At 47.1% G+C, this 13014-nt stretch overlaps 1 protein-coding gene across 2 annotated transcripts in view; it reads right to left on the reverse strand.

Moving 5' to 3' along the window:
* Positions 1-796: 796 nt before the first annotated feature.
* Positions 797-13014, reverse strand: part of SLC35F3 (solute carrier family 35 member F3) — a 157967-nt gene continuing 145749 nt past the window's right edge. For both annotated transcript variants that reach the window (XM_079329181.1, XM_079329182.1), the window contains 5 exons: positions 12706-12925; positions 7288-7413; positions 5156-5348; positions 3501-3590; positions 797-2468 (listed from right to left, as the gene is read on the reverse strand). In XM_079329181.1, the coding sequence (XP_079185307.1) occupies positions 2224-2468; positions 3501-3590; positions 5156-5348; positions 7288-7413; positions 12706-12925 (874 nt within the window). In that variant the 3' untranslated portion in view covers positions 797-2223. The remainder of the gene's footprint in view (positions 2469-3500; positions 3591-5155; positions 5349-7287; positions 7414-12705; positions 12926-13014) is intronic.

Genomic DNA, 13014 nt, shown 5'->3' on the forward strand with positions numbered 1-13014 from the left:
TTGTTTAAAAATACACATTAGTTGCAGTTTTTAAAATGGTATTTGGAACCTTTTGAATTCTTACAGACTGCATTAAACACACAATAAAATGAAATGCAGAGACCACAGAACATGCCACTTGCTGGGACTATGGAAAATGGAAGGACTGCTTATATATTCTTCTCTGGCCTTGCTCAGAGAGGAGGCTTGGGGAGAATGGCATCCTCAAGGATGACAAAATGTTTTGTCCACAGATGGAATAAACTTGAATCTGGGAGTTTTGAGGTCAAGTCTCTATGTGTCCCCTTCAGTGCAGTTATTGAAGTTGTACCTGTACTCATGTCTTGTGTCTTTATCCTCCTCTCCCCAAAGAAATAGATATAAAAATTCAGGGCTGTAATCTCTGCTAGCAAGTCTTTAGTGTCTGGTCATCACACAATATGGTCAGGACAAGCATACAGCCTGGACTAGGGCCTGGCTATTAATGTACAAATTCATGTCCCACACACAGCCCCAAATATCTGTTAGCATATGCATATATGGCTGCTCACTGATGCATGCAAAGATAATTTTTCCTTTGGTCTACTGCTGGATGTCTTTCCTGACAGATGCCTAACAGCATCCCTCTGGATGGATTTCTCCAGGAGAGCAGAGCAGACTTTGCAGGCTTGGACAGATCCACTAGCAGTGCCTTGAGATGCAGCCTAGGTTGCTTTGATGATTGTGTGTCTCCCTTCTGGTCACTTTGACCAAATAATACCCACAGCAGAACTGCAATAAAGGTTCAATTGAGTGAAGTAAAAGCATTGACTGAGGCTGAGTTTAAAATCTTTTATTATTTAGCTTTGCCAAACAGATAATGGAATCTGAAGTTGATTTGCTAAAATGTTTTGAAGTGGATGCCACCCCTGCCTGAGACAAAGAGGACCTCAGTGGCAGCAGGGACCTTAGGCTATGGCAGCAGTTCAAAAGAACACTTTTAATTTTGTATGCAACAATGTAAACTTCAAAAATAGTAAACTATAACCTTTCCCCCCCCTTTTTACATAGCATGTGATCTATCACAGATAGAAATTTAATGGCGAACCAAAATCGCGTAAGTAAACATCCTGGTGCTTACAAGTTTCATAAAAAGTGTTACATTTGATGTAAATATCTTACATTTTTAACTCTTAACACTCACAATTATGGAGTAAAAGCAACTGGCGATTCACCCCCTTAGTCCATGCTCTCAGACTGTACATCAGCAACCACGCTCTTGCCAGCCCCTCGGATCGTTTTCGGTCGGCTTGTCCCACACACGGCCAAGATTTCCCCTTCCTCACATCGGCATTAATCAAGCGCAGCTCCGCACAGGGGCAAAACCTGTGAATTGAGAGGAGAACCAGGTCTCCTGCGCTCCAGCCCGCAGTGCCCTGGGCCCCACACTCCCACAGAAGCCACGGCGTGCCTGGGAGGCACGTCCTGACGTCGGTGGGAATTTGGGGACCTGTGGGGCCACAAACCTGAGCCCTGCCTTCGCAAGTGCCTCGCAGCAGGACCTGGTTCTGCGTGGATAAAGACAAGAGTTCTGTAGAAGGCACTGGATTTCTCTTGCATGATTTTAAATGTGGACTACAGTCATATGCAGAATAAGGAGATTTGGGCTCTAGACTGCTTTCTCTCTATGCTTTAGTGCAAGCATTTTTCGCACTCGAATTTTCCCTGTTTGCAGCGCAACATGCGCTCATCTACATAGAGTGATTTCTAAATCTTCCTTCCACTATTCCCCCCATCTTCCTGTCCCCAAAAAGATTACCTTTTTTTTTTGCTCCTTGAAAACTTTCAAAGTACAGCTCTGGTCAAAAATAAACATGTGATGTAGCATAGCATTTGTTTCTTTTAAATCACAGTGTGCAATGCATCATTCAGTACCTAATGCTCAAAATGTCTGCCCTGCTTTTCATGAAAGTCATTCTTTAAAATAACCTATGCAAATATATTTTGACTATATATTACATTCATTTAAAAAGAGAAGAGAGGTTCTTGGTTTGCAGTTTTTTTCAGTGTACTACTTAAGTGAAAGGTCAGATGTGAAAAAAGTACAAGCAAACTGGACATGCCAAGACTCGATGCTTTAGATGGTGATCATATCAAAACTGTACAGGTATGTACACCGTGTTGGACAGGTGTGCTTCTTCCCAAGAAAAGACCTTTGCATCATCATATATAACGTTAACCACAAAGTTTGGGTAAAAAGAGCATTTAATGAGCAAAGGATGACATGGAAGGGCGAGTTCTCCGACTTTTGTTAGGCAGTCCTGAAGAAATGTCTCCATTTCCTTCGGGAATTTCTTCCTTCTTCCGGACTTTGAGACGTGTGAGGAGCTTTATTACCCAGACATCCCATTCCTCTGGCAAGAGCAGCAGGAGGAAGCCCAGGCCAATAATGATGATGGCAATTACTCGGACACTATTGAAGACGATTTCACTCGTGTAGTGATCAACAACTGTGTGGGACATTGAACGGGTGTTATTCCAAGGGAAAAGGCTTTAGGACAGTACCCCCTTCCCTGCCCCTCACCTCCCCAGCTCTGGGGGCTGTGGCAGGAGAACATGGCCATGGAGACAATGATGGCAGGGGCTCTATTACCTGCTGGTTGAGCACACAGCAGGGTATGTCCACCAACAGCACAGGAACTCTGCTGAGGTGCAGGGACACAGAGAAAGGGGCATTTCCCTTCTCTGCAGCAGCTCCTGATTGAAAGTTTTTCTTGTCACTCTGAGTGCCCTGCTCAGGTTGAGCCATCCACACACCCTGGAGGGATCACACCTTTTGGTAGCCAAATCTGCCAGAGCTGTGCCCAGCTCTGTGTGCACTTAGGCAGCATGAATCTGGGAGCTGCCAGCTGCACCATGGCACCAGCTGACCATGCTGGGTTTTAGGAGCTGCTTTTGTTGGGATTCTGTCTGCACTCCCTGCCCAGGTCTCTCAGACTAGGCAGTCTCTTGGCTTTCACTAAATTTCAGAAAAACTGTCAGACAAATGTACCATCCCATATCCAAAATTGAATCGTGCAGTGTTCTTAATAAACACCCACAATGTTATTTAGCAGGGCAAGCAGAGTTACTAGTACATCTGAAGTACTACACCTGCTCTAAAATGTAAGCAATTGTATTTGTTTGAATTTCATGTTAAGCCTGCTTTGAAGAAATCATTAAGAACTGATTTCTGCTTTATCTATGGGTTTTTATTCCAGCCCAGAGATGAATGTCTTCAAATCTATTTTGTTTTTCAGTATGCAGGCTTCTTTGGACAGTAATTTAAAAACCAATTTTAGGGATTATGAATATTCATGTAATATTATACAATACATATTTAATGTATAAATAATAAATTTTTAATCAGTATCATCTCTGTAAGTCTTTGAGAAAAGGTGCAAAGCATATTTGATAAATCTATTTTCTTTAATCCCTGCTGTGTATTTGTAAGGCCACTGATTTAATGTACTCATTACGATGCAAAAGACAGAAAATCTTACCTGCATTCACTGGGACACTCAGTACAATTCCAAGAGAAATTAAGGTGGGGTAGGTAATAGCAATCCCAAAATTTAGTAGAATATTGAATGCTGATAAAGGAAAGAAAAATGTATTTTAGTACAGTCAAATTAGGCAGAAGGAATGTCACTTGAAACACTTATGCATTGATACTCTATTTGTTGTTCAAATAAAGGGTACATCAGCTTCTGTTGGTTTTTTTTGAAGATACCAGAGGACAAAGCCCTGTGTGCTGTATGTCCACCTGCCTGCCTGAGGCAATGCTGTTTCTGGGAACTCTGTATCCCTCTGGAGTCCAGTGGCAGGATCAGGGTGGGTTTTGGGTACAGCCTGTCTCTCAGTGTCATGTGCAATAATTCCCACTCTTTATACTGATCCAGTGATCCCCTTGGCCCTGCTGAGAGATTTAACACTCTTCATCTGGGAGATTTCAGCTGAACAGGAGCTTCTGTCTGGGTGCTTTTTTGTAGAAAGCTGCCTCCTTTTGCAGGTGGAAGATGCTGTAAATTTAACCCTCTTCCAGGCAAGAATTTGCTAAATATGATTTCATAATATGAAATTATAGTATCAATACTACAGAATGATTATACTACCACTCCATTGTAATACCATAGGCAGTTTGTGGGGTACTTCATGACAAATTAATAATTGCTTTGGATCAAATTCACCCTTGTATTAAGGTGATCAGCTTTAGCAGTCAGGAGAGCCTTGCCAATACTGAGCTTGTTGGGAGCTGTGGCTTTGACTGTCTCCCAGTAGTACCCATGTATTGCACACACCAGGGATTGCTTGCCAAGTTCTGCACCACTTTTTTACAGACACCTTCCTCTGAGTCCACTATAAGTAACCTGGAGGTACTTCTAGGGTTGTGATTGTTCAGGGTAAAAGGAGCTGGGATTCAAACAGGGGTAGAGAAGAGACATTTCCAGTAGAAATTAATGTTTTAGGAGAGGGGATTCCATCATCCAATTTAGGGACCAACTGTGTCAGCAAGTCAACACATCTAGTTTAACAATGAACAAAATCATGTTTCTGGTAACCTTTGAAACAGATTGGCATCCCTCCCCATTGGGCTCCTTTGGTGGCACAGCAGTGGCAGCAGAAGAAAGGACTGCCACCTACCAAAATTTCTATCACTGTGCAATGCTACATTTTTAAAAGTTTCCTCCTCTTTAGGGGTAGCAATTACTCCTCTTTAAGAGTAGCAATTAGCTATTACTGCAGGCAGCAGAGGCATTGGAGTCTGGCCTTGACTGGCCTGGCCTGATCTCCTTGCTGTGAGGATGCTGATGAGCCCCAGATAATGCCAGCAGGGCTGCTTCCATCACAGCCTGGGCAGGTATTACCCATCTCTGTCACAGAGAGTTCATGAGTAGGAGTTAGGACAAGCTTTACAGTTTAGTTCCACAGCACCTTCTAAAGAGAGCCTCTAAAGTGAGTGTTTTGGTGTGGTAATAACAGCAGAAATGAGAATTTGCCTTCAGGAATGACCCCTTTCATAATATCTCAATCTAATAATTGAGAAGAAAACAGCTCCAGTATGGGAGAGGCTTGCAGTTTCCACCAGTGGCCAGTTTCTGGCACCCTCCTCCACCCAGAGCAGTGTTACAGCCCCCCCCGCCCCCCATCTACTCACTCAATAAGAGAATTGAAAATCCGCAGAGGTTCCCCCAAGGAATGATGTCAAAAGAGCTCCAGTACTCCACTTTGGTAAAATAAAGGATGACAGGAATACAGGTAACGAAGAGAACATTGAAGACAGCTAACACAGACAGGAATAAGGCAGCTTCTCCAAATTTAGCACTGCCCAAAAGAAGTTTGAATAAAACCTAAAAGAGGAAAACATATGGGTTTAACTCTCTTGCACCACATCCCTGGAAAGCTGGTGTTCTGTTCTGGCACTTAGGTAGTGATGCTTGCCAGACACTTGGGATGGCTGCTGGTGAAATTGTTCTGAGCAGCTTGTGTGGCCCAGCCTTCACCCTCTTGGCACCCCCTGAACACAGGCAGAGGCAGCTGCCAGCTGAGTCCATGCAGAAAGGGGATTCAGCACCTCTGTCCATGCATGTCCTGAAAGGAAAGGTTACTAGCTTAGACCCTTCAATGCTAGCTTAGACCATTCAGTCTCTTTTCTGCACCTCCGAAAAACTTGACATTAAGAGGACTGTGGAGCAGAGCAGGGGGAGGAGACAAAGCAATCTAGATAAAGAATTTCCTTGCATGAGCTATCACAGGTCCCTAACTGGGCCCTAACCCTAAACCCTAATCCTAACCCTAACACTAACCCTGCCATGCCAGCAGGGCTCTGCCCATTCCCACCATCCCACAGTCATCACTGGCCAGTGCAGATGTGTTGCTGCTCTGCAGTATGGAGAAAAGTGTCCCAAAAGCCACTTACTCCTCATTTGCCACCTGGGGACAGTATGTTGTGTTGCCCCAGCATGGCAACCTCGGCCCATCCTCCTTCCCCAGATCTGTATGGCTCTGCTGCCATGGTGAGATCTGTCTGCCTGCAGATCTGCCTGCCCCTTTGGCACACACACAGCTCATGGAAACTGAGCCAGACTCTGGAAAGCAAGAGCAGGGTGGCAGCAGCAGTGGCAGCATGTGTTGCACAACAAGCTGCAGAGCTTCATCTGTCCTGGCATGCAGAGCACTCTGCAGAGTAACACTCTGCTGGCACTGCCACCACCACCCTCCCGTGCACGGGCTCTGGTGAAGCAGCCCTGAGACTCCCATTCCCAGAAAGAGTAGCAGTGTCATGGGAAGAGGAACACAGCTAGGCTCCAGCCTTTCAATTTCTCTGGTTTATTGGACTGTGTCTCTGGTCTTTCATGAAATGCTCCATTAGAGGAATGAGCTGTATGAAACTTCATGACCGTCCTAATGTAAGATATCGTCTGATCTGAAAAAGGGAGTGGAAAGCATTGCAGCACTGTGCTGAGGGGAACGGGCAGATGCTTCTCAGTTTGGCAAGTCTCCCTGGACTGGTGGTGTTTGGGCTGCAGGGCTCTCCTGGCCAATTCCTGCTGGATGACTGGTACAGTGCAATTCATTAGACCAGATGAAGCTGTCCACACCTCCTAATCTACACATCTGAGCCAAGGTGGGCAAAGTGCACTCTACAAATGCAAATTCCTCACTGTGGACTGTGACTTTGAGCATTATAAGCAGCACAGAGGCTGTGCCCAGAAGTGTCTCAGGCTGAGTGAAATGGCTCTGCTCAGCAGAGAAAGCTGCATCTTACATGTAGTGAAGCTTATCCAGCTGCTCAGGATGAGGTCTTGATTCATAGGCATGTGCTTTGCATTTTAAGGATGTGATTGCTTCCATGCTAAGCAATGCTTTAAGCCCAAAACAGGCTATATACTACTCAAGGAGGACTGGCAAAGGGAGGCAACAAAGTGACTTAAAGAAACTAAATCTCTGTAGGGTGCTTCCACAATGAGTGCTTAAATCCAGAATCTATGGAAAAGCAGCCTCAATTTTAATAAAGGTGGGACATCTGTAAATCCTCCCCCTGGTGAGGGAGCACTAGAGAAGATTATTCCAAGGAAATAGGAGTTTCTATCCTAAGTGAGAGTAGACACATCAAAGCAAGTGAGCACGTGAATGCAGTGCTGCAGAGCCAGTGTGTTTATGGCAGAGCTCGCAAAGAAGGGCACATGGTACCAAACTGCACAGAGGTGAGCAAGTAACACAGGAACAGCCAAAGTGAGAGACCAGGGGGAGAGGCATCCTTCTGAGGGGGAGGACCAGTGTGCTTACCTTGTAGAGAGCAGACATTGAGGCAGAGCCCACCACCAGGGCTATCCCAATAACAGAGTGGCTGTGAAACCCATCGGCGTATGTCATCATAACTATCCCTGCAATAGCAAATATAGCAGCCACGATCTGGTTGGAGACAAAGAAAGAAAGCAAGAAGGTGTTACTAGACAACCCCCACGATGGGGAAACAGGCAGGCACATTTACATGCAAGTGCAGTACTTCTGCATCATCTCCCTGTGTAGAAAATAGTAGCAAGCCCGGGCCAATACCTAGGGAGCAGATGCTGCCTGACCTCGTGGTTTCCCTGGCTGCAGGCAAGCTGCAGGCAGAGCTGCAAAGGAGTGGCTGCTTCAGGTGTGTGCAGCAGGCCAGACTGCAGGGCTCAGTGCCTCTGGCTGAGCTGAAGTGGGGATTTAATCTCTGTTACTGAGCTTCCCCATCAGTGGGTCCCTGCAGCCTGTGCGTGACAATAGTACACAAGTAATAATTCCCTGGAGATTGCAGAAAATGTTTTGAGTCCTGTTGAAGTATTGGAGGAAAAAGGTTATAGAAATAAACGGGGGAATAAAATTAATGCTACTTTCCAGTCTAGACGAGTCATTTCAGAGAGTAGGAGGAGGATTTTTTTTCAGTCAGCTACCCACACTGCAGTGCCTGAGGGGTTTCTTGAAAACAGAGAGAGAATTCACAAAGACAGGGGACACACTGCCCTAATTTACCAGGGTCAGCAAGAAACCTCTGGCTCTCTGGGATTGTCCTGACAGATATCTTCAGTCTCTCAGGGTACTAATTCTGGGGTGAATAGGACTTTCTGTATGCTCATTCTTCCTGGCTCCGCAGGGCTGTGAAGGATGTCCTGCTTACAGCACATGCCTTTTGGCTGCACAGTCATGGTGATGCCTCCAGGATGACTGGGACATTAGTTTATTTGATCCTCAGATGCGTAAGTGCCAGCCAACTGTCCCCTCTCCCAGGACCTGATGAGGTTTTAGGCTCCATCCACAGGCTGCAGCTGCCTACACATTCATGAGCCTCCTCTCATCTTTCCTGCTTCCCACCAGAGATACTGGGGCTGCTGTGAAGATGCAGGGGGGAAAGTCTGTGTGCCAAGCTCTGCTGCTGCCTGGTCAACAAGGTGTGTAAGGCATCCTCTTTACCAGCTGCAGGTCCCAACCCCAGCAGCACCAGCAGCCTCTTCCCTGTGCTGAACTGGGGCTGGTGCCAGGGGACACCCATAAACCAGACAATCATCCAGCAGATCCTTCCTGCAGGCTGACATCAGCACTTTCAATATCCCCAACATAAAAATGGCCCGTTTTTGCAAAGAAAACCTTATCCATTTCTCCACAGGTGTTGCTGTATGATGGCAGGGTGACATAAGGCAGAATGCTGATTCATTACTTGATCAGGGTGGAGCCCAGTACAAACTGCAAAGGCTGGGTTCACATGCTGCAGATTTGGAAAGGTTTGGATACAGCATCTTTGCTTGCAGCCCTGTTGGCATCTGGTCTCTCCCTGCACAGCATTTCGAAAGTGAAGTTTTGTGGTGGTGTAACTGGGCCCTATGATCCAGGAGAGACTTCTTTTAAGGCAAGGAGAGAATGCCCTCTGCATGGCTCTACAGCAGTGTGCAGTAGTTCTCTCACCAGTGTGCTGCTGCTTGTCAAATAAAAAATCAGACACTCTGTGTGACTTCAGAGGCACAAGAAAAAAGGTCATTAAATGAGACTAGCATGAGGCAGGTACAGAACAAGGAAAAAGAGATTTGCCCTCACTCAACACATAATTAAGTGAAGGAAAGCTTTTTTGTTGCACCCTGTGGATGTGAAATTTTACAAGGATAAACTCATGGAAGAAAAAAATTCCATCATAACTATTTGCTATAGAAACACTGCTTCCACCTCAGAAAGTCCTTGAGCCTCAAATTGTTAGAGGCTGGAAAGTCTCATGAGGAAATATCACTACAGGCTTTTCCTATTTAGACAGATTTTTCTAGGTGCCCACAGGCAGCTGCTGCAGGCAGGTTTCTTGGGCAGAGGCACCTTTGCTCTGACTCACTATGGCTCTTTGGAGAGCTGCAAGGTACATGGCTCAGGCTTAGCTGGAAGATGGCAACTCCACACCTTCCTTCAACATCACCTGTGCTACAGATGAGTTGGCAAAGAGTGGAAGATGCAGCATTTCCTGCAGAATCTACTCCAGGTGTGGCTGTCCTCCTGTGAGCTGTATGGGGCTTGCCCAGCCTTCACTGGAGGGCTGAGGAGAACCACAGCCACACTCCAGGCTGTGGATCCAGCTGGCACCTGCAGGTGCATCAGCAGAGGAAGCCTGCCCCAACCCCCATGGGCAGCTGTGATGCCTCTGCACAGAAAACCTGGGGAGTGTATGCATGAGCTGCAGAATGAGAAGTCTCCAGCTTTGCTTTTAACATCAGGAGCTGACCAGCCTCATAGCACCTTCCAAGAGACCATGTCTCTACAGTTTGAGATTTGATAGGATATGTATTTCCAAGTCCTACAGGCAGATGTGCTTGTCTGTATGTTGTGTACACAGGAGGCACCTGCAGGTGATGGCTCTCTTGGATCCTGAGCTGTTTTATTCACTGTAGCATGGAGGAAAACACCAAAGTCAAAGATCAAAGCAAATAAATGAAGTCTGAAAACAGTTCTGCTGGGGCAGAGGTCCTTGCCTATTCCATCAAGCATGTCACAAGTGTCAGATGAGTCTTGGCCTCACTTCACAGTCTCCTGTTGATCTGCCAGGGGTGTCACATACACATTGTCTGAAAGCCTTTCAGCCTTTCTATCAAGCACATTGCTAGTGGTGCTGGCAGGCTGCTCACACACCACAGTGCCCACAGATGTCACAGCACTGCAGGGTTTGCAGAGGCAGTGCTTCAGGCACAGACAGATTCATTATGTGTGTCTTTGACAGCTCTCAGCCAGGTCAGTCATTCTCTGGGCACAGTGAAGGGCAAGGGGGAAAAGCACAGCTTCATTGCAGGAGATGAGGACACTTAGAAGTACCTGAATGGCAAGGATGGAAACCTGTAATTGCTCTTACATTTAAATCCCAGCTAAATTTCGATTTATATGCTTATAGAGCTAGTAGCTGCACTTCTGAAGCCCAGGTAGGATACTTGTACTTGCTTTAACCCCATTGAGTGGCTGCCTTTCTCACCTTGCCTCTGTCAGGGGGCATAAACAGGGACACCCAAATGTGCAGTATGAGCCTTGCTGTGGCACCATCCATCCTGCTGCACTGGAGTGGGAATGGAGCAGGACTGGGGAAAGCCACTCTCCCCTTGCAGCCTTGTCTGCCAAATACCCTCTTAAGGGGTGCTTTTAAGAGGGTCAGCAGATCTGACATGGTCATGTGTCATGTTTCATGTGTCAGAGGGACCAGGCTGTGTGGTGGCTGCAGCCCTTAAGTCACTCCAAACCCTAGCAGCTGCCTTTCTCCTGGTAGCCAGTCCCAGGAAGAAGCTGGTGTGTTGGGGTCATCCTGAGGCTATCCCCCAGCAGTGACACTCTTTCTGCCTGTTGCTGTTCACATGGGCTGCACAGAAAAGAGGAAAGAGGGAAGAAAATTATTCTCTCCAAAGAGAATCTCCATGCTATGTCCCTCTGCAGACAGGAGTGCCCCAGCACTCCCACACAATGCTGGGCAGTAGAACTGCTGTGCTGCCATGTGCCTTTCCAATCCCTAAGGACAAGTGCCTCTTCATCCTCATATTGCCAAAGGTCAGGATGCCACAACTGCTTAAGAGCAAATAGCTGCAAATGTCTGCAAACCTCTTCTTCTTGCACCCAGGTCCCTTGCTGGTGTGTCACCTGGGAAGGAGACTGCTGTGTTCCTCTTGGACTCAGGAGACAGCTTGTTCCTTCTTAGGAAGCCCCCCGCCACAATCTCTCCAATGCCAGGTTCCACAGGGAGGGGCTGGAACATATGGCAGGAGCATCAAACAGCCACCACTGCCCTGGCCCCTGTTCTGCTCCTCTGCTTCACTGCTGCTTTCCCAAAGTTGTGCATATAGGAAACAAAAGACAGCTGGACATGGCTGGGACCACCACTCGGGTCTGTTTCTCTGCTCCTTCCACTCCTTCTGCCCCTTTGAGAAGGGAGGCCTACAGAAGAGGATTCATCTCCCAGTCCCCCTGCCATGGCACAAGACACCCTGCCCAAGAAGCTCCTGGGAAGTCCCAGACCATCCTGGCTGTTACATCATGGCCACACACTCAGGAGAGCCCAAGAAGCACCTCTACTCCAGCACATATTTGCCCATGTGGGTATCCCTACTCACAGGTTGGCTTCTTTCCCTCCACACTACAGCCATATCCCATGGTTGAGAGATGGGCATTCAGACTGAGGAGCAAGTGCAGGTGCAGACTGCAGTGGTCATCCCTCCATACACCATCTCTCCTGGTGTCCCACCAGCTGACAGTGCCACAAGAGAGATGAAGACACAAAAATACCTTTATAAATTTTCATTTATCAAAATGGCTAGCACATCCATCTTTGTTAACAATGAGACTTCCCTAGCTCCAGGATCATTTCAGGATGCCCTTGCTTCTGCACTCAAAAATCACAGTTAATTTGTTTATAGGGTAGGACTACTTGGGCACATTGGTGGGCAGACACCAGCTGGCCATGCTGAGCTTTTGGCAGGTACACTTTGCAACCATCCCCTGAGCAGCCTCTTGGCTGCCACCACTGAAAGGCTGGCCAAGCTCTCCTGCCAGAGATAAACTTCCTGAAAAGTTAACTCTCAGCTACTCCATGCAACAACCTCCTCTTAGCACTACCAGCCTGGGTGGGAGAGCAGGGAGCTCCTCAAGTAGTGGGCAGGAGACAGGAACAATTACAGTTATTGCTGTTGATTATTAATTAATTGATGAAGCAAGGAAGGAGAGACCTACTGGTGCCTTTTCCTTGGCCCTGGGGTGGTGGGTTACTCACTCATCCATTCTGCTGCCAAAGGACATGATGTGCTGCTAGAATGGCAGCGGGGTCAGCAGGAAGCTGAAGGATTTTCTGCTAAACCCTCTGTTGCTGGTGCTGCAGAGGCATTGGCGTGGGGTGCAGCACTAAAGGTGTAAGCAAACATTTGGGGTGCCAGCAGAAGAGCAGCCTAGAGCTGGCAAGGGCTGACACACATCCACATATCCTTTGTGACACACTCTGGAGCAAGTTACCTCTTTCCTGAAGGAAAGGCATTGGGCTGGGGGAGCCAGGGGCTCCAGGAGCTCACAGGCACCTGGGAAGGCTGCAGGGAAGGAAGGATGCATCCCTGCTCCGCAAGGATTGTGTGCCTGCACAGCTGCAAGGGTGCTTGACTCAGCTGCAGGAGGCAAGGGGTAAAGGAAAGACACGAGGGTGAGGGGGAAGAGGGGAGACAGAGATAAGGAGTCACTTACCCTCACTCCCATGAACCTGTCCCTCAGAACGATCCATGAAAGCAAGAACACAAAAGCTTTGTTGCAGCAGAACAACACGGAGACATCCGTAGTGTTTATTTTCTTTATTGCATGTAAGTAAAGGTAGTTTGTGAGTGTCCAAAGAACACCAAAGGGTGCTGCCTTGGTAAAAAACACCTTCAAAGTCAAGCCATTGTCTCCAAAAAATCGGCAGCACTCCCTAAAACAAGGAGAGAAAGGCAGTGTTATTACATAAGCCAGTCACAGTCTGCAGCAAATACATGGCTCTTTTTGCTCCTCTTCTTTTCC

This window comes from Erithacus rubecula (assembly GCF_903797595.1).
Source record: "Erithacus rubecula genome assembly, chromosome: 2".
In the NCBI taxonomy this organism is placed as follows: Eukaryota; Metazoa; Chordata; class Aves; order Passeriformes; family Muscicapidae; genus Erithacus; species Erithacus rubecula.